The 24,329-nt window shown below is 49.4% G+C and overlaps 1 protein-coding gene across 2 annotated transcripts; it reads right to left on the bottom strand.

Annotated features, from left to right (window-relative positions):
- Positions 1-2,945: 2,945 nt before the first annotated feature.
- C1QTNF2 (C1q and TNF related 2) lies at positions 2,946-24,321 on the bottom strand. Of its 2 annotated transcripts, XM_082724648.1 has the most exons (4): positions 24,234-24,308; positions 12,997-13,161; positions 7,341-7,593; positions 2,946-3,719 (listed from the first exon to the last, which is right to left on the bottom strand). In XM_082724648.1, the coding sequence occupies exons 3-4, from the start codon at positions 7,582-7,584 to the stop codon at positions 3,106-3,108; spliced, it is 858 nt and encodes a 285-aa protein (XP_082580774.1). In that variant the 5' UTR covers positions 7,585-7,593; positions 12,997-13,161; positions 24,234-24,308; the 3' UTR covers positions 2,946-3,105. The 2 variants fall into 2 exon arrangements, with proteins under 2 accessions (XP_082580774.1, XP_082580773.1); XM_082724647.1 differs by lacking the exon at positions 12,997-13,161 and having other exon boundaries at positions 24,234-24,321.
- Between the last annotated feature and the right edge of the window lie 8 nt (positions 24,322-24,329).

The raw sequence follows: 24,329 nt of genomic DNA, 5'->3' as shown, positions 1-24,329 counted from the left end.
CCCTGAAATTTTGTGCCAGAGGCAAGTGCCTCACTTGCCACCCGCCCCCAGCCATAGTTCTAATCCAGAAGTCAGTCCTGACACACTCTGCAGACACATGACCTGCAGCCTCCCTCACCTGTCAGGTGAACCGGAGGCCGGGCCAGGACCAGGGCTGGCCTGTTCAGGCAGCACGGGTCCAGTGTTCTTTGCACCATAATAACCAGAGCTGCACATTGTTGGCTTTCTCCAGAAGGGGATGGTGACAAAGGCTCTCTCGTGGCCTAAATTCTAGCCACACTACTTGGAGCAGCTGTCTGGACTAGGCCTGTCAACCTTGACCTATAAAGAATTGAGCGAGAACATTACCATAGTTTCTAATAGCTCAGGGCCGTGTCCTAACTGTGACCCTAAGTGCCTCCTTAAAGTGACTGATGGAAAAAACTCAAGGCAGCCCAAAAACAAACAAACAAAACTGTATTGTTTGTTCCAGGTGGCATCTGAAGACAGTGTCTCCCAGGCTCTGTGGGAGGGTAGGAGCCTACTTTGGATAAATGCCCTTAGCAAATGTAGGTGGGTTTCATGTGGACCAACCTTTTCCTCTGTTTTGTAGTTCTTTACTCCACTGACTCCAGAGAACCCCTCATCCCTATTCCCTCCACACCCCAAAACACCCAGTCACATCTGTACAAATCGAAGTTGGGTTCAGTTCATGTTGGATGCTTTTCCCTATTGTTAGAGTGATTATAATACTGATTAAATCTGTCTTTACCACTTTGATGAGTATCAGCTTTCTTTGTCTTTGACAATGGGTGCCTTTCAAAGTGTGTCCCTTATGAGAAAAGACCCTGGGCTCAAGGGCAATTTCACTGGGGAAAGATGCACCCGTTCTGGGTCTTCATCAATGCCTACAAACGGAAAGGCCTAAAGATAGGCCTTGCTGGCTGAGGCCCATGGCAAGCAGCCAGAGCCAGGAAGAGAGGCTGGTGCCCCCGTGTGGCTGGGAAGGTCCCCTCCTGGGAACACCTTCCTTGTCTGGACCTCCATCCTGCCTTCTCTGGTCCTGCCTCCTCTGCCTGAGGCCTCCCAGTGGCTCCCCAAGGAGGCAGCCCCATCAGAAGTGTCAGGAGATGAACTAGCACTCACCCTCACCAGCAGGGGGCTACCAGAGTCCCCCTCAATAGTGTCACCTGTTTCTGCCCCACCTGTCACAAACCTGGTGCTCCGATCTCATAATCTCCAGCAGCCCCGGACCACAGCTAAGGAAGACAACACCCCAGCTCTGGGTCCTGCCAGGTCTCTGCCTCTGTCTGCCCCATCCCCCACAAAGAGGGCTAAGTATCCCTCATCATCTCCACGACCATCCCTGGGGAGTCCTGACAAGGGCACATGGGTTTAGGTCAGGTCCCAGAAGGGGCAACCACAGAGCTTTGGGCTCCTGCCCATCTTGCTCAGGCAGGATTTATAACTCAGACTACCAAGGGTTAAGTCAACTGCCTTCAAAGGAGTAAATCCCTGGGGGAAGGAAGAGGAAGTGGCTAAAGATGTTCCTTAAAAGTTGTGGGTGGTTTTTTTTTTTTTTTTTTTTTTTTTTAAATAAAGAAAAAGGGAAAAAGAGCTCTTTTCAGAAAAAAAGATACCCTTACTCTCAGAAGTTGGCCCCTTCCTACAGGGCTGATGGCAGCACCACAACCCACGCACTAATCCACTTGGGCCCACACCCCTTCCTGGGTTACTTAAACACATTCCAATCTCACACTTTTTGTGGCCCAGAGAGAATGGAGCTATTTTAAGCAAAACCCATTTTATTTGTGGAGGGGGGTCCCCACACCACAGGCAGCCTCGCTGGACCCACATTTCCAGCTTGAGGTCAGTCAGAGTAACCTGCCAGCTCCATCAGAAAGTTCTTCTCGGTGATTGACTTGTGGGTCCCTCTCAGCACCAGCCACTTTGTACTGGATTCTCAAATCCCTCAGACCCCTACCCTCTGGAAATCCCTGAGGTTGGGGGCAAGATTCATTTCTATGCTATTCTTTCCTGCCACATTAGAGCCGTGGTTCTCAGGCATGCGGGGATATCCTGGAAGGTCTCCCTGATGGAGAAGCGGGCCTGCCTGTGATTTGTAACTAATAATAAAGTCCTTAAGTGTGAGGCTGAGCAGATCCAAGGTTATCCCCATATTGCTATCATGCTCACTGTTGCATTTCAATAAGCTGCCTGCAGCCAGCGAACTCCTCGCCACGGCCTGTGAGATTCTGTGTAACACCCGGCTTCACACCTCATGCCTCCTGTCTCCTTTCTCGCTTCACCAGTCCCTCTGGCCTTTAGCCAGTCCCTCAGGTATGTTGCACTCTTTCCTAAATCGAGATCTTTGCACTCACAGCTCCTTCTGTCAAGAGACCCCTTCTCCCAGACAAATTATGCAAATTATGCAGACTGTGTAAAATATGTAAATTATGCAAATTATGCCCTCTGCATCGTTGGAATTCAGTTGAAAACCAACTTCTTCCTGGTACTCAATGGGAAGGCACTTAAGAGAGCCTCAGGGAGTCAGGGAGGGGGAAATACTGTGTTTGTGACCTACACAGAAGTGACAAGCTGTGTACCCACATAAAAACTCACTGAGCTGTCTGCTTCAGATTTGTAGACTTTATGTAAGCAGACTTAAAAAAGATGAAATCTAAAAAAAAAAGTCACTTTCTTCCTCATCTCCTTATTATTAAAGCAATAAATAATTTCTATTACATTCGACCATGGCACGTGCATCTCTACCCAGGCATGGTAATTATATGCTTTGATTATTTATTTGTATATTGCACCTCCTACTAGAATAGAAATGCCACAAGGACAGAGCCTCTGTCTGTCTTGTTCCCTGATGCACCTTCTAGAACACAGCATGATGCCTGTCACACAATAGATACTAAAAAAAAAAAAAAAAAAAAAAGGAGTGAATGGTTAGGTGGAAGGATGAATAAAAAAGCTTGGATTTAATGATGAAGGGGAAAATGGGCAGAGGAGGAATGTCCAAGGCTGGCAGTTCCCACACCCACCAGGCAGAGAGCTGAGGGGTCTTGTTCTAGAAGTCCAGGAGCTTATTCCCTCCTTGGAGCCCCAGCACCTGCCTGTCTACACTTCATTGGGGTTGTCCTGGTCGGCATAGATAAGGAAGCCCGTGAAGAGGCTGTCGGTCCAGTAAGGGTCGTAGAAAAGCCCATTCTGCTCCGAGTAGAAGATCTGCAGCCAGACCTCATCACCCTGCTTCAGAGCCAGGATGGTGGAGCCCGAGGCCACATCATGATTGCCCGTGTTGGCATCGAAGGTCCGGATGCGGTACTGGCCGTTGTGCACCAGGCCGATGGCCAGGTGCTTGTTGGCCAGCGTGATGTCGTAGGTGAAGTAGTAGATTCCCGGCACGCTGCAGACGAACTTGCCACTGGACGTGTTGTAATGGCCACCCTCGTTCATCAGGATCTTGTCAAACTTGATGGGGAGTCGCTCCCTCGGGTAGCTCTTGGTCACCGCCACTGAGAAGGCTGACTTGGCGTGGCCGCTGCCGCAGCTGCAGGGGCCTGGGAGGCCAGGCTCCCCCTTCCTGCCCTTGGGTCCTTTCTTTCCTGGTGTGCCGTGCTTCCCTGGGGCACCACTGACCCCCTTGGGGCCGCGGGGGCCGGCCCGCCCAATGGCCCCGGCTTTGCCCTTTGGTCCTGGCTTTCCCCGGTTACCTGTCCGGCCAGGTGGACCTGGAAGACAGAGCAGCTGGTGTTAGGGAGGGACCTTCACAGAACTAGGCAGAGGCTGCGGGCCTTGGCTTTCCATCCTTGGAGTGGGAGCCTTTGGGTGATGGAAAAGGCAAGAACCTTTTGGAGTCACATAGAAATGGGAGCAAATCCTGATGATGTAACCGGGGCACCTCTCCCCATCTTATCTGGAATATAGGAATGGTGGTACTTACCTTTCAGAACCACTGTGGATCAGGACAAAAAGAATAACTTTTTTTTTTTTTAAAGATTTTATTTATTTATTTGTCAGAGAGAGAGAGAGAGAGAGCAAGAGCAAGCACAGGCAGAGTGGCAGGCAGAGTCAGAGGGAGAAGCAGGCTCCCCGCGGAGCAAGGAGCCCGATGTGGGACTCGATCCTAGGATGCTGGGATCATGACCTGAGCCGAAGGCAGCTGCTTAACCAACTGAGCCACCTAGGCGTCCCCAAAAAGAATAACTTAAAAGAGTTTGCCCCTTTCCCTTTTCCTGTCTTCTGGGGAAGAGTCTGGTTTGTCTGTCAGATCAATCCTTGGATGGGCTGTGGCAGGAATGGCTTGATGAAAGAATGGGAAGAAACTTCTTGACTTCAGCACACTGATCTTGGTACACGCCCTGCCTAGTGCACAAGGTCCCTGTCCATATGGTAAGAGTTTTAGTGTAGCATTGCTCACAATAGCAAAACTAAGAATAACTAAATGCTCATCCAAAGGAAAACACTCAAAAATTCTGCTCTGCCCATACTGTGCAATTCTATGGAGGAGTTAAAACAGTGAGGCAGATCTATGTGCACTATATGAGGAATTCTCTCAAGTATGCTGCTAAGAGGGAAAAGCAGGTGGCAGAATCTTTTTTGTTGAAAGGAAACCACACACTAACTAGTCCTATAACCATGAAGTTGCAGAGGAGAATGGCTGGCCCACAGTCAACACTCTGAGAATATAGTTGGCATATCCTATAGAACATTCCCCGAGTCACGTTTTCCTGTAGAATGCCCCTTGGTTTTTAAGGTCTATATTTCATCAAATGTACATTTCTCTCAATAGAATATTGTTTGGCCAATGATTATAGAGTACACATGTCTATTTATGTCCCCTAAATTCAATACAACCTTTTAAACAAAACAAATGTGGTAAGGATTTGAGGCACATCCAAACACAATGGTATAACGGGTACGATTGGTAGACTGGGAGAATCAGGTGCAGATGTTTGAGAAGAGTGCTGAATGTCAGTCGAGGGCCTGCTTCTGAAGGTGGCTGGTGCCAAAAGGCATGCTGGCTTTATTGTACACAAGGTGACTCTGTGCTAGTCCCCAAATGAATGATCAGAAAGAAACATTGTAGGCGTCTTACATTCTAACAACGTACTTTGCTTCTTATGTGGATATAGGTAGGCACTTCACTGTGTTTTAGTTTTGAGTAAAGATGTAATGCATTTAAATTCTTCCTATTTTAAGAAATTGGGAAACAGATTCCCAAATAGCATTTTCTCACTGAACATCGAAGTGGCTGGCAAAGCCTGGTGTTACCACACACAAATGTAAATTATGTAGAAAAAGGCCAGGAAGGAGACACATCTAAGCAATTAAGAGTAGTTACTTCTGGGAAGTGAGGAGAGGATGAGGAGGGTAGGAATTAAGGAGGTCTCTTGTTTTATTTGTATGGTTTGGATATATCACAATGAGAATGTATTATGTATTACTTGTAATTAAAAATTTTTTAAATGCAGAAAAATTAAACTAAGACCACGAAGCGGTTCCATGAAAAAATGAAAAGAAGCAAACCTTATTGCCTTAATAGTGGCAGAAAGGACTGTGAGGAGGAATAAAAACGGAGCCATGGGGTACCTGGGTGGCTCAGTGGAAAATCTTAAAAAAAAAAAAAAAAGGAGTCATTTTTGCATTGGAATTTTATGGGGGAATAAAGGAATTTCTGAGGAAGTTCTACAGTGTGTAATGCGGTGTGCCTCTTTCCTGAGACTTTTTTGAGGAACTCCAGGCGAAGCTGATTTTACCTGTCAAGACTCTTCTGGAGACGGATCTGTATGTGTATGTGAGGGGGAGGGTAGTTGGGTGGTTGCTACTGGTCCTAGGATGGCCCAGCTTTACTGGTCAGGACTCTGCACCTCTTTACACTGCCTTCCTTGCTATGTGGTCCTAATTCTCAGCAGAGACTCCCTGCATCACTGGAGAGATGGCCAAGAGCAGCCCCCGGCCTACATCCTCATACCTCTTGATCCAGGAGAAAAAGTCAATAGCTGAGATGCCCTCTCACCTCTGGGACCGGCAAGATAAATGTCAAGGGAAGCTCTCTCCAGCCCTGCTTGGAGCCCAGGCCCAGACTGAAGCTACCACCGGGGTCAGGGAATGTGACACCATGACACCTAGCGCCTGACACACTGTGAGACCTCCCCGAGTCAAAGCATTGATATAGTTATTTGGGGAAAGAGGTGCCTTTGTAGGACTTGATTTGGTGTGGAGGGAAAAGGTCTGGATTTGGAGTCCGCTCCTGGCCTGTTCCATAAGCTCAGCATGTCAGTGAAGGGGTGACTACCATTTACTGTGTATCTACCTTGGGACTGAGGCTTCCTGTCATATGTCATCTTTTTCATACCCGGTGAGGTAAGTTGCTGTCATCATCTCTATTGTAGAGGTGAAGCAATTGAGGAATGGAGAGAAGGTAACTCATTTGCCAAAGCAGGTATGCAGGTCTGTGTCCCGAGTTCCGGTTCTTGCAGCCATGATGTGCTGCTCTCAGGGGAACCCCCCTGACTCTCAGTTTCTCCATCTACGGTATGGGGCTAGTACTTCCTTCACAGGATGGTATGGATGGCCAGTTGAGCAACATACTCATAATCGCTTGGTCAACGTTAAAAGTCATTATGGCGCCCCTACTGCTTAAAATGTACACGTGGGGATGTTTGCTGAGATCAAGGGCTCTGAGACATAAGGAAAGGGCCTGGAGAGACTATTTGGTCTGTTTGCTGGCTGCCTGGCTTCTCCCCCTTCATGACTTCCTGTGGTCACACCGAGTGGCGGGCCCATGACCCAGTCCTGGCAGGTGGTGATACCTCGCCTCCATAGTCAAAAGGATTGGTCCAGGATCTGTATGTGATTGGGGAAGATTCGTCATCCTGAGATTTGCTCTGTGGATCAAGCCATGAGGAGGTAGGAGTGAGCCCAGTGGTCCCATTTCAAAACCCTTAGCCTTTGTGACAACAAAACCAACGCACTTGAGAAGCAGAGCCTTGACAACACATTTGAGCTTCTGGACCCAGACGTTGAGCTTCCCAGCTGCATGAGCCATTAAATTCCATTCAGGGCTATAAATTGAGTTTCTGTCACCTGCCACCAAAGGAATTCTGAGTAATATATCGGGAGACTTGCCTAAAGCAACTCAGCAAATCAATGCGGCAGCTGGGGAAGGAACATAAGATCTGGTACCTACTGCTCCTTTCAGGAGAATACACAGCTCTGTTTTTTAAAGAGACATTGATTTGGTTTATAATGAAATGGGATTACTTTCAGTTTTTATAACTAAACTCCCTCTGTGTCAGAGGATGTCAACCCCCGGTGGGAACAGGAGGGGCTGGTGCCAGGCCTCTTACCTTCCTCTCCGCTGTCTCCCCGATCCCCGTCCTGGCCATCCTGGCCATCTTTTCCAGGAAAGCCCATTCTTCCTACCATTCCTGAGGGCCCTGGGGCTCCCGGGGGCCCGGGTGGGCCCTGGGGGCCAGGCAGGCTGCAGACAAGTTGAGGGGAGCCCTTTTGGAAGTCCCTGCGGGCGAAGGCTCCAAGCAGCGGGTCTGCCGCACAAGGGAGGGCACAGGCCAAGAGGACCCAAGGGATCATGGCGGTCACCTGTGGGAGGCAGAAGAGCTGTGAGTAGGCAAGTCCACTGGGCTGACTGGTGGGCAGGAGAAATGCAACCAGAGGAAGAGGAGGCAGCTGGGAGAAATTCCATTATATTTCTCTCTTGCTCTCTCCTACGTCACATACAAGTAGCTGGACAGTGTCGTCTTATCTTGAGGACATATTTGGGTGAACTGAGTCATGCACCTAGAATATACTTTGGAGAGGTCTTGGGGGCGAGGCCCTCATCATCAAACTGTTGTCCTTCGGAGGAGCTGAAATGGAGGCAGGACCTGACGGCCCAGTCACACTGACTGGGAGGAGCCATGGGCGGAGAGAACTGAGCTATGATTTCATTCCAGTACGTGGTACAAGCAGCCAGTTCCAGGGCAGAAATACTTCGCACCGTCAGTGATGATTTGTGGCTCTGGCTGCTTCTGTAGGGGGTTCGGGGGAGCACCAGGTGCGAACTGATGCTCCAGTTCCAAGTCAAGTTGCCCCACACCTGAGCAGCCCTGGCTGCACCAGGAGCTGCTTGGGGGCCAGGTGCGGGCTCAGAGCGATCCGTACATTACTAACTCGCAGCATCCCTGCCACACAGATACTGGCGAGGGAGGACAGGCTCAGAGACGTGAGCAACAAGCCCAGCTCATGCAAGCAGCAAGTGGCAGGGCTTGGGTTTGAACAAACTGGGCAGATTCAGAGTTTGTGTCCTTTTGCTGCCGGCAATAACGCATACTTCTTTTTTAAGTGAAAAAAAAATTAATTGAAATAATACACTTAACATTGTTTGTGAAGTCAAATAATACTCTAAGTCTTATAATGAAAAACTGTGGTCTCCAGCCCCACCTCTCCTTAACCTCACACCCGACCCCATGCCCTTTTAGCTATCTCCTCTGGCATTGATATCCATTAATAGATAATATGCTAATACTGAAGGGTCGGGGAAAGGGTAGGAGGAGAGGGTGAAGGGGACTCTCTGCTGAGCAGGGAACCCAAATCAGGGTTCAATCCCAGGACCCTGGGATCATGACCTGAGCTGAGGGCAGATGCTTAACTGACCAAGCCACCTAGGTGCCCCTCGAAAAAACTTTTTAAAGTAAGTATTAGGCTTCAAGCCCAAAGTGGGCTTGAACTCATAACCCTGATATCAAGAGTCACTTTTTCTGCCAAGAAGGCATCTACATGGCCAACAGACACAAGAAAAAGTGGTCAACATCACTTGGCATCAGGGAAATACAAATCAAAACCATAGCGAGATACCACGTCACACCAGTCAGAATGGCTAAAATTAACAAGTCTGGAAACAACAGATGCTGGCAAGGATGCGGAGAAAGGTGAACCCTCCTACACCATGGGTGGGTATGCAAGCTGGTGCAACCACTCTGGAAAATAGCATGGAGGTTCCTCAAAAAGTTGAAAATAGAGCTACCCTGTGACCCAGCAATTGCACTACTGGGTATTTACCCTAACGATACAAACGTAGTGATCTGAAGGGGCACGTGTACCCGAATGTTATAGCAGTAATGTCCACAATAGCCAAACTATGGAAAGAGCCTAGATGTCCAACAACAGATGAATGGATAAAGAAGATGTGGTATATATACACAATGGAATACTATGCAGCCATCAAAAGAAATGAAATCTTGCCATTTGCAATGATGTGGATGGAACTAGAGGGTATTATGCTGAGTGAAATACATCAATCAGAGAAAGACAATTATCATATGACCTTCCCAATATGAGGAATTTGAGAGGCAGGGCAGGGGGATCGTGTGGGTAGGGAGGGAAAAAAATGAAACAAGATGGGATCAGGAGGGAGACAAATCGTAAGAGACTGGTAGGGTGCCTGGGTGGCTCAGTGCGTTAAGCCTCTGGCTTTGGCTCAGGTCATGATCTCAGGGTCCTAGGATTGAGTCCGTGTCAGGCTCTCTGCTCAGCAGGGAGCCTGCTTCCCCCACCCTCTCTGCCCCCCTCTCTCCCTCTCTCCTGCGCTACTTCTCCTGTTTTATGCATCCCATGTCTTTCTCTCTTTAATTAAAAAAAAATTTAAAAAAATTTTTAAAAATATTTTATTTATTTATTTCACAGGCGGAGATCACAAGTAGGCAGAGAGGAAGGCAGAGGTGGGGGGAGGAAGCAGGCCCCCTGCGGAGCTGAGAGCCCGATGCAGGGCTTGATCCCAGGACCCTGGGACTGTGGCTGAATCAGTCAGTAGAGTATGTGACTTTTTTTTTTTTTTTTGTATTTTGCTTTCTTTCTTTCTTTCTTTTTAATAAACAAAGCAGAGGCTTTAACCCACTGAGCGACCCAGGCGCCCCTAATTAAAAAAAAAAATTTAAGGCTTCAGTTTGGTGGCATATATCCTGTGATAGCTTCCTGAAAAGTAGTATGGAGAGTAATTAAAAAAAAAAGTTTCAAGTCTTTGGGTACCTGGGGCTCCTTGTTCAGCAGGGGGGCTGCTTCTCTCTCCTGCCTGCTGCTCCCCCTGCTTGTGCTATCTCTTTCTGACAGATCAATAAATAAAATCTTTAAAAAAAATAAAGATGTATTTATTTATGAGAGAGACAGAGTGAGAGTATGGGGTGGGGCAGAGGGAGAGAATCTTAAGCAAACTGTCTGCTCAACACGGAGTCTGACACTGGGCTTGATCCCACGACCCAAGAGACCACAACTGGAGCAGAAACTGAGTCGGACATTTAACTGACTAAGCCAGCGTGGCTCCCTGAGATGATGCACTCCTAGACCCTCACTGTAAAGATGCAGACACTGAGGTGTCTAAGCAACTTGACCATGATCTCTCAACAAATTGGTTCAGTCACTTCACAATCAACGGCCTTTCTCCCAAGAATGAAACTTTCTAGGCATGGAAATTTCTTGCCATGGGGAGAGCTCCAAAGGATAGCTTGCTTTGTGACCCCGGGCAAGCCCTTTTCCCTCTCTGGGCCTCAGTTTTCCCACCTGAGTAAGAAGGGGTTCCCACATTTTGGCGTGGATCACCTCACCTGGAGCGCTTTTGCAAACCCAGATTGCTGGGCCTCGCCCCCAGGGTTTATGATTCAGTCAGTCTGTGCTGGGGCTAAAGGATTTGCATCATTAGTGACTCTCCGAGTGATGCTGATGCTGGTGGTGGTTCAGGGACCCACTTTGAGAACCATGAGCCTAGATGGTCGCTCAGGTTTCTTCATCTCTGATGCTGGGCCTTCCAGGCTTCGGCCTGCCCTCTTGCAGATATGTAAGCCTTGCTGGCTCCACTCTGCCTGTGAGGCTTCTGGCTACCTAGCCAGAGCCTTCCAGCAATGGGTGCCAGGGTGCTGGCAGGTCTGGGTCCTGGAGTTCGAGCTTTGCCCCTGGACCTTCAACTTTGCTTTCCTTCAGACCTTGTTTTGCCCTAGTTCTAGGAGCCTATTCAGACTGCTGACTCTACCTCCCCCTCAACCCTCTCTGGCATGTCTACCCCGGGAAGAGATGAAGGGGAGAGAAAATCAGGCCTTTGCTGTCAGGGAGACGAGGGAATGCCAGAGCACAGTACTGCCCTGGACCTAGGGGCCTGTTTGCATTCCAGCTCCAAGGCTCACCTTCTTTGGATCTTATGTGATTTCTCTAGGTGAGTCTCATAGAGGTGCCCTGGCCAGGTAGTACTGTCATAGAGGTAGCCCCTGGCTGGTGACTGCTTTCAATAACATTATATCATATAGTAACAAAATTACTATCTTTTCAATTTCTTTGACCCTGATTAAGTGGAGAAAACAATTTCAATATGGTGATAGTGTATCTTTAATGCCTCCCTAGTCCTTTCTACTACCCCTTTTTAGCCAAGAGCACTGTCATCCATAGCAGTACGTACCCATTCTTAAAGCCCCGCCCCCGCCCCCAGCCCCAAATATGCACTGAGATCTTGGGAAGCCCCAGACAGGAATATGGCACCAGGGGCCCAGGGAAGAGCATCTGCTAGGATGTAAGGAAGGCCTGTGGCCCCACATAAAGAAAGAGACTTGGATGGGGGCACAGGGGAGCTCTGGGCATCCAGTCCTCTGGAGAGGGGGGAAAGCAAGACTTAGTGGGTGAGTGTACGAGAGTGTTACAATTGAAACTTCCACTGGGCACCGGGACTCGTGAAAGGCTATATGCTAAAAGGAGTGGTCAGGCCAAAGCAAAAAACGGACAAAGGAACAGTGTGAGAGGCTTTTCTGTGATTCTTGGCACTCATTTCAGATCAAGGATTTTAAAATGTGGCCCGTGTCACTGGGACGGAGAAGGAGAACCGCCACCCCTGTGAGGCCTGTGTGAAAGGCTGAGACACTGGCTGGTGGAAAGGGGAAGAGAGTTCGGGAAGGGGCTGACTCCCTTCTCGCCTCGCTGGGAGGTGGAAGGTACCAGACATTCCCCAGCAGGAGCCAGCCTGGGCCAGAGGGGTCTCTGGACAGAAAGGGAGGAGCCACAGCGGCGATAACCACGCAGGGCAGACCCCAGAAAGCCAGAAGCCGAGGGCGAGGACTGAACTTGCCAGTGAAAAGAGAATGTGTGTGGCCCACTTCAAGGCTGTTACAGTCCAAGTCCAATATGGCGGCTCCAAGGAGCCGGCAAAAGGCCCCCACAAAAGAGGTAACTTTGATGTCTGCCAAGCCGAGAGAGCAAGAGCAGTCTCTGCCTAGACGCATGGGAGAGCCCTCCCGCTGCCTGTCCCCTTACCTCTCTTTCCTTCAACCTGGAAACAGGTGAGCTAAGAAAGGGGGCACATGGCCCTGCTAGCTTCCCATCTGGGCTGGGGGACAGGAGGAAGCCTCACCTGTGAATCAAGATTGAAGATGTGATTCCCCGGGAGTGGATGCCAGGGCCTGGGAGGTCCCTCCCTGGCTACATTATGAAGGGGCAGAGGAGGCAAAAATGTGTGTTTCTGGGGTCACCTGGGCTCCCCCTCACTGGCCCGAGTGACAGCAGAGGTGGCAGGCAGACCTGGAGAACGTGGTGAAGTGTCATGTGCGTGATGTACTTTTGAAGAATTGTGTCCTTGACCCTTCCAGGTACCAGGCATCTCCATCTCCTTCCCTGGTCTGCTTGACAAGAGTCTTAGAAAACTGCCACTGCTCCGTGTGAGCTGGGATACATCTGGGTGCCCACAAGAGAAACTGACTCCTCAAAGCAGGTTTGAAATGGTCTGAAAAGTTGCCACCTGCAAACATTTTGGACCAGGGAGAGGGAGGAAGGAAGCGGGTGGGGGCGAGTCTTCTAGGCAGAGGAGGTCCTGCAAACAGCTAGATGAAGAAAGGCAGGAAGGAGAGACAGCTAGATGAACAAGGAAGGAAGGAGAGGAAGCATCTGCTTCGGTTTACGAGCCCCCTTTTCTCTTCTGATGATCACTCTTGGCCACAGAGCCCAGCAAGAGGGAGGAAGGTCTGCCGTCCAGCCTACCTCCGCTGGCACCAGCCTCTTTGGACAACAGGGGATTCTGCTCAGTGACAGCTGGCCCAGGGCAGGCCCCAGCGGCTGGGTGGAGGCGCAGGGCTCTGGAACAAGCACCGACGAAGGGATTTCTCAGAGCTGGAGTCTGGCGGTTCCCGCAGTCCGAGCCAGGAACTGTTTTGGAAATAAAGGCGGGGAGACTAGATTCTGGAGGGAGAGAGAGGCTCCTTGCCTCCAGGGCACCTCCAAGAAAAACAAGGCTGCAAAAAATTTCTGCTCCCAGCCCCAGTACCCCTGCTCTCCTGCCCTCCCAAGTCTGGCCCCAGGCCAACTCTTCACACGATGGTGGTGAGACAAACTGGGTGTTGGGGGCTTAGAGGGGAGCCAGAGCCCCAAGTCGTCCATATAGGTTACCTCTTCCAGGGTCTTTTAAGTAAATTTAGAAACGGGGCGCCTGGGTGCCTCAGTGCATTAAAGCCTCTGCCTTCGGCTCAGGCCCTGATTCCAGGGTCCTGGGATCAAGCCCTATATCAGGCTCTCTGCTCAGCAGGGAGCCTGCTTCCCCCCTCTCTCTGCTTGCCTCTCTGCTTATTTGTGATCTCTGTCTGTCAAATAAATAAATAAATAAATAAATTTAGAATAACATACTTGGGGAGGTCCCCAAGGCACCATCCCCTTTAGTTACAGACAAAGAAACTGAGGCAGAGGTAAATGGACTTTACTAGATGCCCACAGTGTTCCAGGCACTGTATGAAGCTCTTTACATGAATTACTTTATTTGAAGTTTATAATAAACTCTGTGAAGGTGGTAAACTTACTATGCTATTTTTCAGAGGAAGAAACAGGCTCTGCAAAGTGAAATGATTTACCTAAAGTTACACAATGGAGCGATGGTAAATCAATTGAAATGATTTACCTAAAGTTACACAATTGGAGCACATTCAAACCAGTGTCTGAGGGGATCTGAAGACCACACTTAATTAACTCCACCTTGCGCCCCTCTCCTGCTATTTTTGTCCTGTTTTATACAAGAGGAAACTGAAGCTCAGGGAGGCTAATTTGCTCTTATTTACACAACTAGTTCATGGCAGAAGTTATATTTGAACTTGGGTTTGGCTGACCCTAATGCCCAAACGCATTCCATTATGTCAGCATTTCTTAGATTTTCATCCTAAATATTCTGAATCACAGAAAAGACTCTGAAGCATTTGCCAAAGCCACATGCAACAACAGAGAAATTTCTTTAAAGTCAGTTTACACAGACATGCGAGCGTACGCGTGTGCGGGTGCGCACACGCACACACACACGTATATATAATACATGACTTTAAAAATGTAGATGTGATTTTTTTTCTCCCTCAGGATACTTGAGTAATCGATGCTTAAGGAAAACCTCCTAACCTTTGAGAGGCCCACACTTGGATGGGGGGCCCCCGTCATGGGCCCTGACTTCCACAAGCCCCTTTGGAGTATTAATGGAGTTTCCCCCATTAACATGAGCAGAACCAAAAGACTAGGGTGCACAAAGCCCATCTCCATCCCCAGCAGCTCATTCCTTGCTTTGACCCAGCAGGGCCCCCCTTCCCCCACAGTTACTCCCCATGTGAAGCCAGAGGGCCCGTTCAAACAGAACTCCACCACATCACTTCCTGGAGGGACTTACTCCAGTTGTTGCTGGCTGTAAGGGCAACAAACATCAGAAATCCTGACGTGGCTCACAAGGCCCTAAGTGACCCGGGCCCTGCTGCCACCACTGCACCCCTGCCAGCTCCCCCTGCCTCTCTCTGCTCCCTCCCCCAGCTATGTTCCTTCAGGCCACTGCTCTAGTCTGCCAGCCCAAGAGCCCCACCCTCTTGGCTAGCTGGCTCTTTATCCACTGTGTTTCTGCTTAAAGGTCACTTCCTCCAAGGCCTTCCCTGAGGCTCCCTCTCCCACAGCTCTCCCGCCCTTTGGACCCCAGCTCCTTGTCTGTGCCTTTCTAGCCCAATGATGCACCTGTGTTCACTGGGTTAGCTCGTTCCTCTGCTTACTGGGCCAGTTTTCTCTCCCATTAAAATGGAAGCCCCATGGGAGCAGGGACCCCAGCAGACCTGCTATATGCCCACGCCTTCCAACTTCCTTGCTCACAGTGGGTATTCAAGAAGCATTTGCCTCATTGGGCGCCTGGGTGGCTCAAAGGGTTAAAGCCTCTGCCTTCAGCTCAGGTCATGATCCCAGGGTCCTGGGATGGAGCCCCGAAGGTTCTCTGCTCAGCAGGGATCCTGTCCCCCCTGTCCCCTCCCCACCCCCGCCTGCCTCTGCCTGCTTGTGATCTCTGTCAAGCAAATAAGTAAAAATCTTAAAAAAAAAAAAAAGCATTTGCCTCATTAATGAGTGAGATATGCACTCTGCCCTCAAGAAAGTCCACAGTGAGAAGAAAACAAGGCAATGGCCTAAATCAAAGGAATCCTTGGATCCAAATAAGTTTTCTCAAAAAAAGAAAAAAAAAGCAAATTTTCTCCCTTTTGAGGTTTTTCTAACTCAAAGCAGATCTAATTCTAATTCCTCCTTCCTTTTGGCCTTCTAGAGCACAGGCTCCCCACTCCAGGCATGGCACTTACAGAGTATTTTATTCGCAGTAGGTACTCCATAAATATTTGTCCAACTGATCAGAGTGGGGGAAAGTATCGATCCTTCCTCAGCTTTTCAAGAACTATCTTAGTTCCTGGGACACCTGGGTGGCTCAGTCGGTTAGGCATCCAACTCTTGATTTCAGCTCCAGTCATGATCTTGGGGTCATGAGACAGAGCTCTGTGTCAGGCTCCATGCTCAGCTCGGAGTCTGCTCGAGATCATCTCTCTCTCTCTCTCTCTCCCCCTCTGCTGCTCCCCCTGCTTGCGCTGGCACACACGCACATACTCTCTCTCTCTCTCTCAAATAAATAAATCAACCTTAAAAAACCAAAAATATCTTATTTTCTAAATTCTTTCTGGTGGGAGTTGAATAAGAAGGCTGTGACAGTCTTTCTGCTGTAGGGGAAAAAAATGTTAGTTGATTAAACCTCCAAAATGAAGTCATGAGGTATTAAACTTGGAAGAAGTTCTTCAGTCTGGTTTTAATCTGTCCAGTCCCTGGGCTTCTCACCTCTCAGTTAAGTAGCTAATGATTCATAAATACTCATATTCTAAGAAGACACTGGCTAATGAGCCCAAGCCTGAAATCCACTGTCAGGGCAAGAGCCCTCCTCCTCCTATCTGCCCTTGGCCCTCAAGACACGGCCCCTGATTCATTTCCAAGGATCCTTGGGCCAGACTGTGATGCAAGAAGGAGCAGAAGTGGGGACACCAGTGTCTTGCTGACTATCCCTGAGTGTAGTCTGCTGGCAGAAACTCCAGGGCCACTTGTCCAGGCCAGATGCTCTCTTCTGAGCCATCCTACCTTGGAGACTAGAAGATCTCCCTTATGCTTAAATAAATATGACTTGTTGGTTATTGGGTGATGACACAGTGGCAGGTAGGGTCGTGTTTAACTCTGTGATTAGGAGCTATGGGAAACCCACCCACTTAGTTTCCCCATCTAATGGCAATAATGGTTTAATCACCTCACGGAGTTTCTGTAGGAACAATGAGATAACCTCCTGAAAGCTTCAAGCCCAGTGTGTGACTCAGTGACTGCTCAGCAGTTGGAGAGAGAGCTCTGCCTGAAATACCCACTAGCCCTCCCTCCTCCCCATGAAGCCCACAGACCCTTGCCTGCCTCATCCTTCAGGGCTCAGATCTACTACCATCTCCTCAGAAGGAAATGTCTGGTCATGGGACCAAGAGTACCTCGCCCACTCCAGCTAGTTTGCTTTTCCTTCCCAAGCACTTGGACCGAGCTGTGATTTTATAGGTATTGGTGTCTTGACCCACTAACAGTGTGCTTCCTCTGGCATGGAAGGTCCAGGAAAGTGAGTCCCTGCCTGTCTTGCTCTTGATCATGTCACCAGACCCCAGCAGAGTACCACCCCCCACAAAGGAGTGCTCAGCTCAGAGCTGTTCCTCAGCCTTGCACGAGACACCCCTTGTAATAAAAGGGTAACAGGATCAAAGCTTTCATTTGCTTTGTGCAGATGACAAAGCCACATTTGGCCAATGAGGGAGGCACAGCGAGATGACTGGTCTTGGACCAGAAGATGTGGGTCCCAGCGCTGGTTTTATAACTTATTAGGTATGTGACTGTGGGGAAGTCATCTCTTACCCCAGCTTCTACTTCTGCACCTATGAAATGGGGGTGGTAACACTCATTCTGCCTCCCTTCTAGGGCTGTTCTGAGACTCAAACAAGATAACCAACACTGTGAGCAAATAGGATACAAAAGTTTGGGCCTTGCTGAAAATTGTAATTGTCCTGTATCACCTACCCCTGAACTAACAGCAAGCAGTCCTGACCTCCCACTAGGAGCCCCTGGAGTGTCTGGGGAGGCTGGTTCTGGCAGGGGGCTGCTGATACCTGATTCTGACCCAGCCAGCAATTTCCCCAGATTTTGGAGTTAAAGGGGAAGAGCTGGTGGCTGCAATGGTGTGCAGCTCTCTTGCAGACGAAGCTCTCTGAACATTCCCTTTGATGGGAGCGAGAACTTCATAATGAAAAACACCCCTTGCCCTCCCTGGATTCCAGGAAGCAGATTGGAAACAGCCCTCTCCAGCTTCTCTGAAAAGCTGACAGCCTGCCTGGAGGAGAGGGGCTGGCGACAGCTCCTCATGTAAGGCTCACAGAAAAGTCCCCTTTCCTGGGATTTGGAAACACTCCAGTAACCCAAGTCTAATACAGAAGATTAAAAGGCAAGGGGCCCACTTGCCAAGAGGTTCCAGAAACCATCCAATCTGCTACTACACTCCCTGCCTCTGGCTGGGTATAGAAAAAGAGGCCCACGGACAAAGCGTGACCCAGTGAGATCCCAGGAGCGGGGATCTCACAGGGTTTACGTCAGCAAACACTCCTGAAGGCACACTGGAAGTCGCTATACCGTCCGCTATATACACCCAGACCTCGACCAACCGACAAACTCGGCATGCGAGGTGCTGTGCTGGACACAGGGCCCACCCCACAAGGCCCCGGCTGCTTCGTGTTGGATCCCAGCTGCCCGTGCAATGAGGGCTCCCAGCCACCCAGCTTCGGAGCTGCCTACAGCTGTTTCCAGCACGGAGACGGAGGACCGCAGTGAGCCAGAAGAATGCAGCTGGTGTGCCAGATGGGAGGGGAGGGAGGGAGGCCTGAGGGTGTTCAGAGCCCTGTATCCAGCTTGTTCTGGGGGCCAGCCCCTAAGTGGCAGCCCAGAGGTCTGAGGAGTGTGTTTGAGCGGCACCGTCCAAGAGCCACCATTTGAAGTGGGTCTCATTGCCATGTTAAAAAGGTAAAAAGAAGCCGTGAAATTAATTTTAATATGTTATGTAGCCTTATCTCTCTCAAAGATCATTTCAATGTGTAATTGATGTAAAAAGGATTAATGAGGCATTTTGCATTTGTTAATCAGCACTGAGAGCTGGCAACCCAGTGTGTACTTTCCCCTCGCAGACCGGCCGTGTGGTGGCCAGGATTAGCTCTAAACCGAGCCACTTGAGTTGAACTAGCTGAACTCGCCGTGGGACCTTTTACAATTTACTTATTCTATTTCCCTCAGCCTTGTCCTCTCCAAAATGGGCACAACAATACTACTACTACTGCCTTGGAAGGTTGTTAGGAGGACATAATGTCCTTAGACAAGACATGGCCTGTGGTGAGGGGTACAAAAGCACGAGCTATGATTACTGCATTATTTCTTATCCTTCCAAAGATCAAACAGGATGATGGATGTTGAAAGTAAAGCACGGTACAGAAATCAAGACCTTGTTCAAAACTGTAATTCTCACCAACTGCAGCTGAACTCATGAAAAGCAGTCCTGATTTCTGAGACCTGTGGCGTTTCAGGCGGAGGCCCCTGACTACTTCTCTTTCTCCATTTTCACTTAAGCTAGCTTGCTTTGTGTTTCTGTCACTTGCCACCAAATAGCATGACAGAAAAATATTTCTTCTCTTTACGTGTGAAATCTGAAATAACTCAAAGGCTTGGCCTTTGCTCCGGGCCTGGCATTGTCTCCTGAGGGAAGGACGGGGGTGACTGTCTTGGCCCCACACCGCTGAGACACCTGGTGTGTTCATGCTCCATAAAGCACAGACAGGTCAGTCAGTGGGACAGTGCTTAGCTCAGCCGGTGACAGGAGGCCACATGGGCTACCTTGGCTTGGTACCAAGGCTCGGCACATGGATGCCCATAAATGGTGCCACTTATTGCCTCTGAGGCCAGACACTGGGATTCTGGAGATGAAATGATGTGGCTGCCACCCTCACAGGGCACATGTTTAGGTTATACTGAGGGTCTAGCCTGGCCCACTCGGGTGCCCAGGATGGAAAGTGAGCCTTGAACCTCCTTTCTCTTTGAATCAGGATCTCTTTCCAAAGAGCATCCAGGACAATGCAGAAGGCAAGGGAAGGGAACTGTGGGGTGAGATGATCCCTTGGAATGGTATAGAAAGGACCACATTTGAAGACCCAGGAACTGAGGGAGGGAAGAAATTCTGAACTCTGAAGGGCTAGGGAGCAAAGGCTAAGTTTGCCTGGACTTCTCTGAACTGCTGGTCTCCATGGAGCCTGTTTCAGTCAGGCCCTGACAGACATTCAGGGTACTCTAAGGATTTGACACAGGGCTGGCCTTCGAGAAGCACAGAGTTGGTCTGGTGCTTAGGATTCATCTTATAGATAGATGTTTGACCTCTGCTATTGTACCACCTCTGGGCCTCAGTTTCCTTGTCTGTAAAATGGGAAAAAACATATTGTAATGTCTTATTTAAGCCACCTGGATTTGAAATAGCATGACAGAAAAATATTTCTTCTCTTTACGTGTGAAATCTGAAATAACTCAACCCCTGCCTCCCAATTAAAAGTTTGTCAAGAACCTTGCAAGGCAGCATGACTTACAAATTGCCAACTGTGCTTCCGCGAGAGCCACGAGACAACGCTAGTCTAGTAGGTGAGCGGAAGTACCTGCGATCCTCCAGCAGGCGAAGTGTGAATGACACCAATTTGAATAATTTGAGGTCTTTACTCCCTGAGCAATTAAATTGCTCATACCTCCCTAATAGAATAATTGTGAATATCAAATGAGATGACGCAGTAACTAGGCACCAGTAAGCACTCCGTAATGGTAGTGTTACTCTGACATAATGAAAATAGGTGACAAGCATGTGAGATAGGATATAACGGGTGGTTAAAGGAGCAGACCTGGTTCTGCCGTTGCCTCATCTGTAAAATATGAGAAAGGTGAGCTAAGCGATTGTGACAACAGCTCAAACACAGTTTTAACAGCTGATAGGGGTTGACAGCAAGGCAACAAACGCTAAGGGGGCATTGTGTTTGTTTAAATTTGAAATTGTTGCCAATGCAAAATGTGGGAGATTTTAAAGTCAAGATTTCCAGGCACAAGCAACAGAGTCTGCGGTTCCCGCAAGGTGCAAAGCGCTCTTGCCAGCCCCCGGCCTCCCTGCCTTCTGCCTGAGCTCCAGGTCTCCACCTGCTGAAAATACCAACGGCTGGTCCATGTCTCTCCCGCCTTCCAGGACCTGAAGTCCAGAGTTGGATCTGCACACTGTTCCTGGCATCTAGAACCCAAGCCAGCTGTTCTGCAAACTCACCCCGGGGCACATTGAGGAGTCCCCGGAGCAGGAGCTGAGGCACACCCAGTGCCCACGGTGCCAGAGAGCTCCATGGGAGCCATGTATGGAGGGTGCGCCTGCCTGCCTCGGGTACAAAAGGAGGACGAGGAAAGGTGAGATGGACAGCACTGGCCCACTCACCGGAGAGAAGACTCCTGGGAACCTTGCTTCTAGCGAAGACGGCGCAGAGGCGAGTGACAGTGACCACAGCATGCCAGAGCTGTACCCACCCGAGTTGGTCACCAGAAGGGAGCTGGGAGGGACTGAGCATGGGGGCAGCACCGATGACTGTTTGACAGAGGAGGTGAGAGGCGAAGGTGTCCAAGAAAGAAGGGCCTTGGGGCCAGAGAAGAGATGGAAGCCAACCAGGAGCCGGTCCTCAAGCACTGGGAGAAGCAACTGGGCTCACCAAAGAAGTTCAAAAGTCATCACCATAAACCTAATAGCTTCAGCTCTTTTATTTTATTTTTTTTTTTAAAGATTTTATTTATTTATTTGAGAGAGAGACAGTGAGAGAGAGCATGAGCGAGGAGAAGGTCAGAGGGAGAAGCAGACTCCCCATGCAGCTGGGAGCCCGATGCGGGACTCGATCCCGGGACTCCGGGATCATGACCTGAGCCGAAGGCAGTTGTCCAACCAACTGAGCCACCCAGGCATCCCAGCTTCAGCTCTTTTAAACAGGTTAATAGAAGGTTGTTGGAAAAGGCAAAAAAAATTTTTCAACAATCAAGATCTTTGGGTTTTCTTGAGAATCTAGGGGATCTGGCAACATTTGGCAAGGTGCAAATAGGCTGCCTCTTGGAGTGTTATGGGCTCAAATGTGTTCCCCCAAATTCATATGTTGAAGTCTTAATCCCCACAACCTCAGAATGGGGCAATATTTGGAGGTTGGGGCTTTGAAGAGTAGTAAAGGGAAATAAAGTCATATGGATGGGCCCTGTTGCACGATGACTGGCATCCTCATAAAGAGATTAGGACACAACACACAGAGGGGTGACCATGTGAGGGCCCAGCAAGAAGGTGGCCATCTGCAAGCCATGGAGAGAGACCGCAGAAGGAACTAACCCCATTGTCACCATAATGGTAGACTTCTAGCCCCTGGAACTCTGAGGGAATAACTTTCTGTTGCTTAAGTCACCAGGCTGTGGGACTTTGTTATGGCCTCCTTAACAGACCACGACGCAGAACCTACATTCCCCATTGTCCACAGCACTTACCACTCCCTGATGGCATGCATTCTCCTTACATTTGGGTCACACCAACCCCTGTCAGCATCTGAGTTGGCAACCCCTGACCGGAGGGAAAGGATGTTCTCCACCTATGTTGTGGGTTCTTACTTCAAAGCTCGACCTTCATTTTCCCCTTTTGCTCTCCTCACCGTTCTGTAAGGCTGATGCTATCGTCCTCACTTGGCTGAAGAGAAAACAGGGCTCAGAGAAGTGAAGTCATTTTTTCCCAGGTCCCAGCTGGGAGGGGACCCAGGCCTGCTGACTCAGGGTGTGGGGCTCCTGTCCCTCTGCCATGGGCTTGGGCATAGAACCCACAAACATAAAGCCTTAAAACACAGCAATGCACACATCCAAGGAGGCTTATTTTCTTGGAAAAAGATTTGGTGCAGAATTCCATTCAAAAGTATATCTAGAATAGAATCTGAACTGAAATCTGCTTTATGCAGGAGTTCATCTCATGGAGGCAAAACCCGGTTGGCAAGCCTCTGACTGGGAGGAAGGATGAGGGAGGCTGGGAGGGTGTCCACGGACTTGTGAGCCTATGCTGAACTTTCAGGAGCAGAAAGCAGCAGAGACTGGCACGGGAGGAAAGAAGGGTCAGTTCCCTGCGTCCAAGCAGCTGAGGAGGAGTAGCAAGATAGGGAAGAAGAGGGGGGTTTGCAGAGAAGGCAGTCACTTCCCGGGGGAACTCGCTGAATATTTGATGGAGGCAGAATAGCTTCTGAGAGAACCCCAGACTTGTGACACAAATCTCCACTTACTCGTGCAGTGACAAACTATGACACCGTTATGAGAACAAAGTCAGTCCAGACATGCAGACGGAAAGACGGCCAAGATACACCAAGTGAAAAAGGCATGTTGTGGTATGGAATGCAAAGTATGATCTTTTTTAGTTAAAAAGGACAACACACACACACACACACACACACACACACACACAATAACTTCTGAAAAGACACAACTTCTTGATAAATGGGTTTCCTCTCAGAATTAGGAATGAGCTTTTACTTTTTACTTTATCCCTTTTTGTACTGTCTAAATTTCTTATGATGAGCACTGTTAATTTTATAGCATTTAAAACAAAAGGTGACCCTTATCTTTAAGTATTAGAAGACAGGCAAAGCTGGTGTCCCTGCTAGGAGATAGAGAGAAGCCAGACACTGGGAAGAAGCCAAGACCATGGTGCACTTGCTGTGTTAGAATGAAGGGTCGCAGTGATGTTCTAAGGGTGCTGGAAGGGTAACTTGTGTCTAGTGGATACAGTTACCAGATAACAGAATAAACCAGAAGAGAACTGTGTAAATGGGGGAGGGGGCAGACTGGGAGGAGAGGAGACGACAGACTTTGAACAAGGCTAACTGAGCACCAGCCTTGGGTTGACATATATAGGATGTTGTTGCTATTGCTGCTGGTTCAGTGGGGGCAGGAACAGGGGGTCCCTGGGAGATGGTGGATCTAAGGGGGTAGATTTTGAATGGTTCCAAGTAGGAGAGTTTTGTGATCGAAGAGCAGAGGAGGATTGTGCAGAAATTGTGCAAATGAGGACTGGGAGACCACCGGGGGCCATTGCGATCTTTCAGCGGAGAGATACAGTCCTGGAATAGGACCATGACAGTGGGGTTGGGGAAATATGAACAAAGTAACTAAGACGAGGCTTAGAGGCAAGTAGTTTTGGGGAAGGGAGTTGAAAGAATGGCTGCAAACCTCAACTTACCGCTTAGTACCTTTTGAGCTCAGTTTGCCCGTTTAATAATATATTTAATTAAAGAAGTGCTGTGAGAAGTAAGTGAGATCAGGCTCTCCATAAATACGAACTAGGATTGTTAGCTCTGGTATTGGACTCAAACTCACCAGGGTTCAAATCCCTTTACCACCAGTTACTAGCTGTGCAACCTGAAGCAAGTCATTAACGTCTCTGAGCCTGGTTCCTCTTTGGCAGATGGGGATAACCTGTCCTCATGGAAATGAAACAACACACCAAATGGCTGGCAGAGCCTGCCACAAAATAGGCGCTCAATAAATGGTAGTGGTGTTCCTATCAACCGTGGAGCCACTTAGCACGGAGCCTGGCGTACAGAGAGCACTCAGCACATGTTAAGTCATGATATAGTTCATAAGGCAGAGGTCGGGAGCCAGGAATCCCGGGGCTGGCCGGCCTGCAAAGAGGATAAGTTTGCAGCACTCGACCTGCCACCCTCGCAGACCCCTGCCCCGGCCTCAGCACCACGGAGCCCTCCCCTCCCACCTGCGCGCTCCCCGTCGGCCGGCGGGCGGCGGAGGCGCTGCGCGGGGAGCGCACGGACACTCACCCTCGCAGCCTCGGCCACGTCCAGGGGCTTCCGGAACCGCGAAGCTGTCCGCGGAGCTCAGCGTCCCGCCTCCTGCCGCGGCTGCTCTGCGGGCGC

Source organism: Mustela nivalis (genome assembly GCF_964662115.1).
Source record: "Mustela nivalis genome assembly, chromosome: 3".
NCBI classification, from domain to species: domain Eukaryota; kingdom Metazoa; phylum Chordata; class Mammalia; order Carnivora; family Mustelidae; genus Mustela; species Mustela nivalis.
This window is presented reverse-complemented; position numbering and strand designations above follow the sequence as displayed.

Bases quoted from the DNA above. Each gene is read 5' to 3' on its own strand.
- C1QTNF2 (XM_082724647.1), bottom strand. From the start codon at position 7,584: ATGATCCCTTGGGTCCTCTTGGCCTGTGCCCTCCCTTGTGCGGCAGAC. The intron at 3,720-7,340 runs GTAAGAGGCCTG...TCTGTCTTCCAG, and splicing joins GGGAGACAGCGGAGAGGAAG to GTCCACCTGGCCGGACAGGT.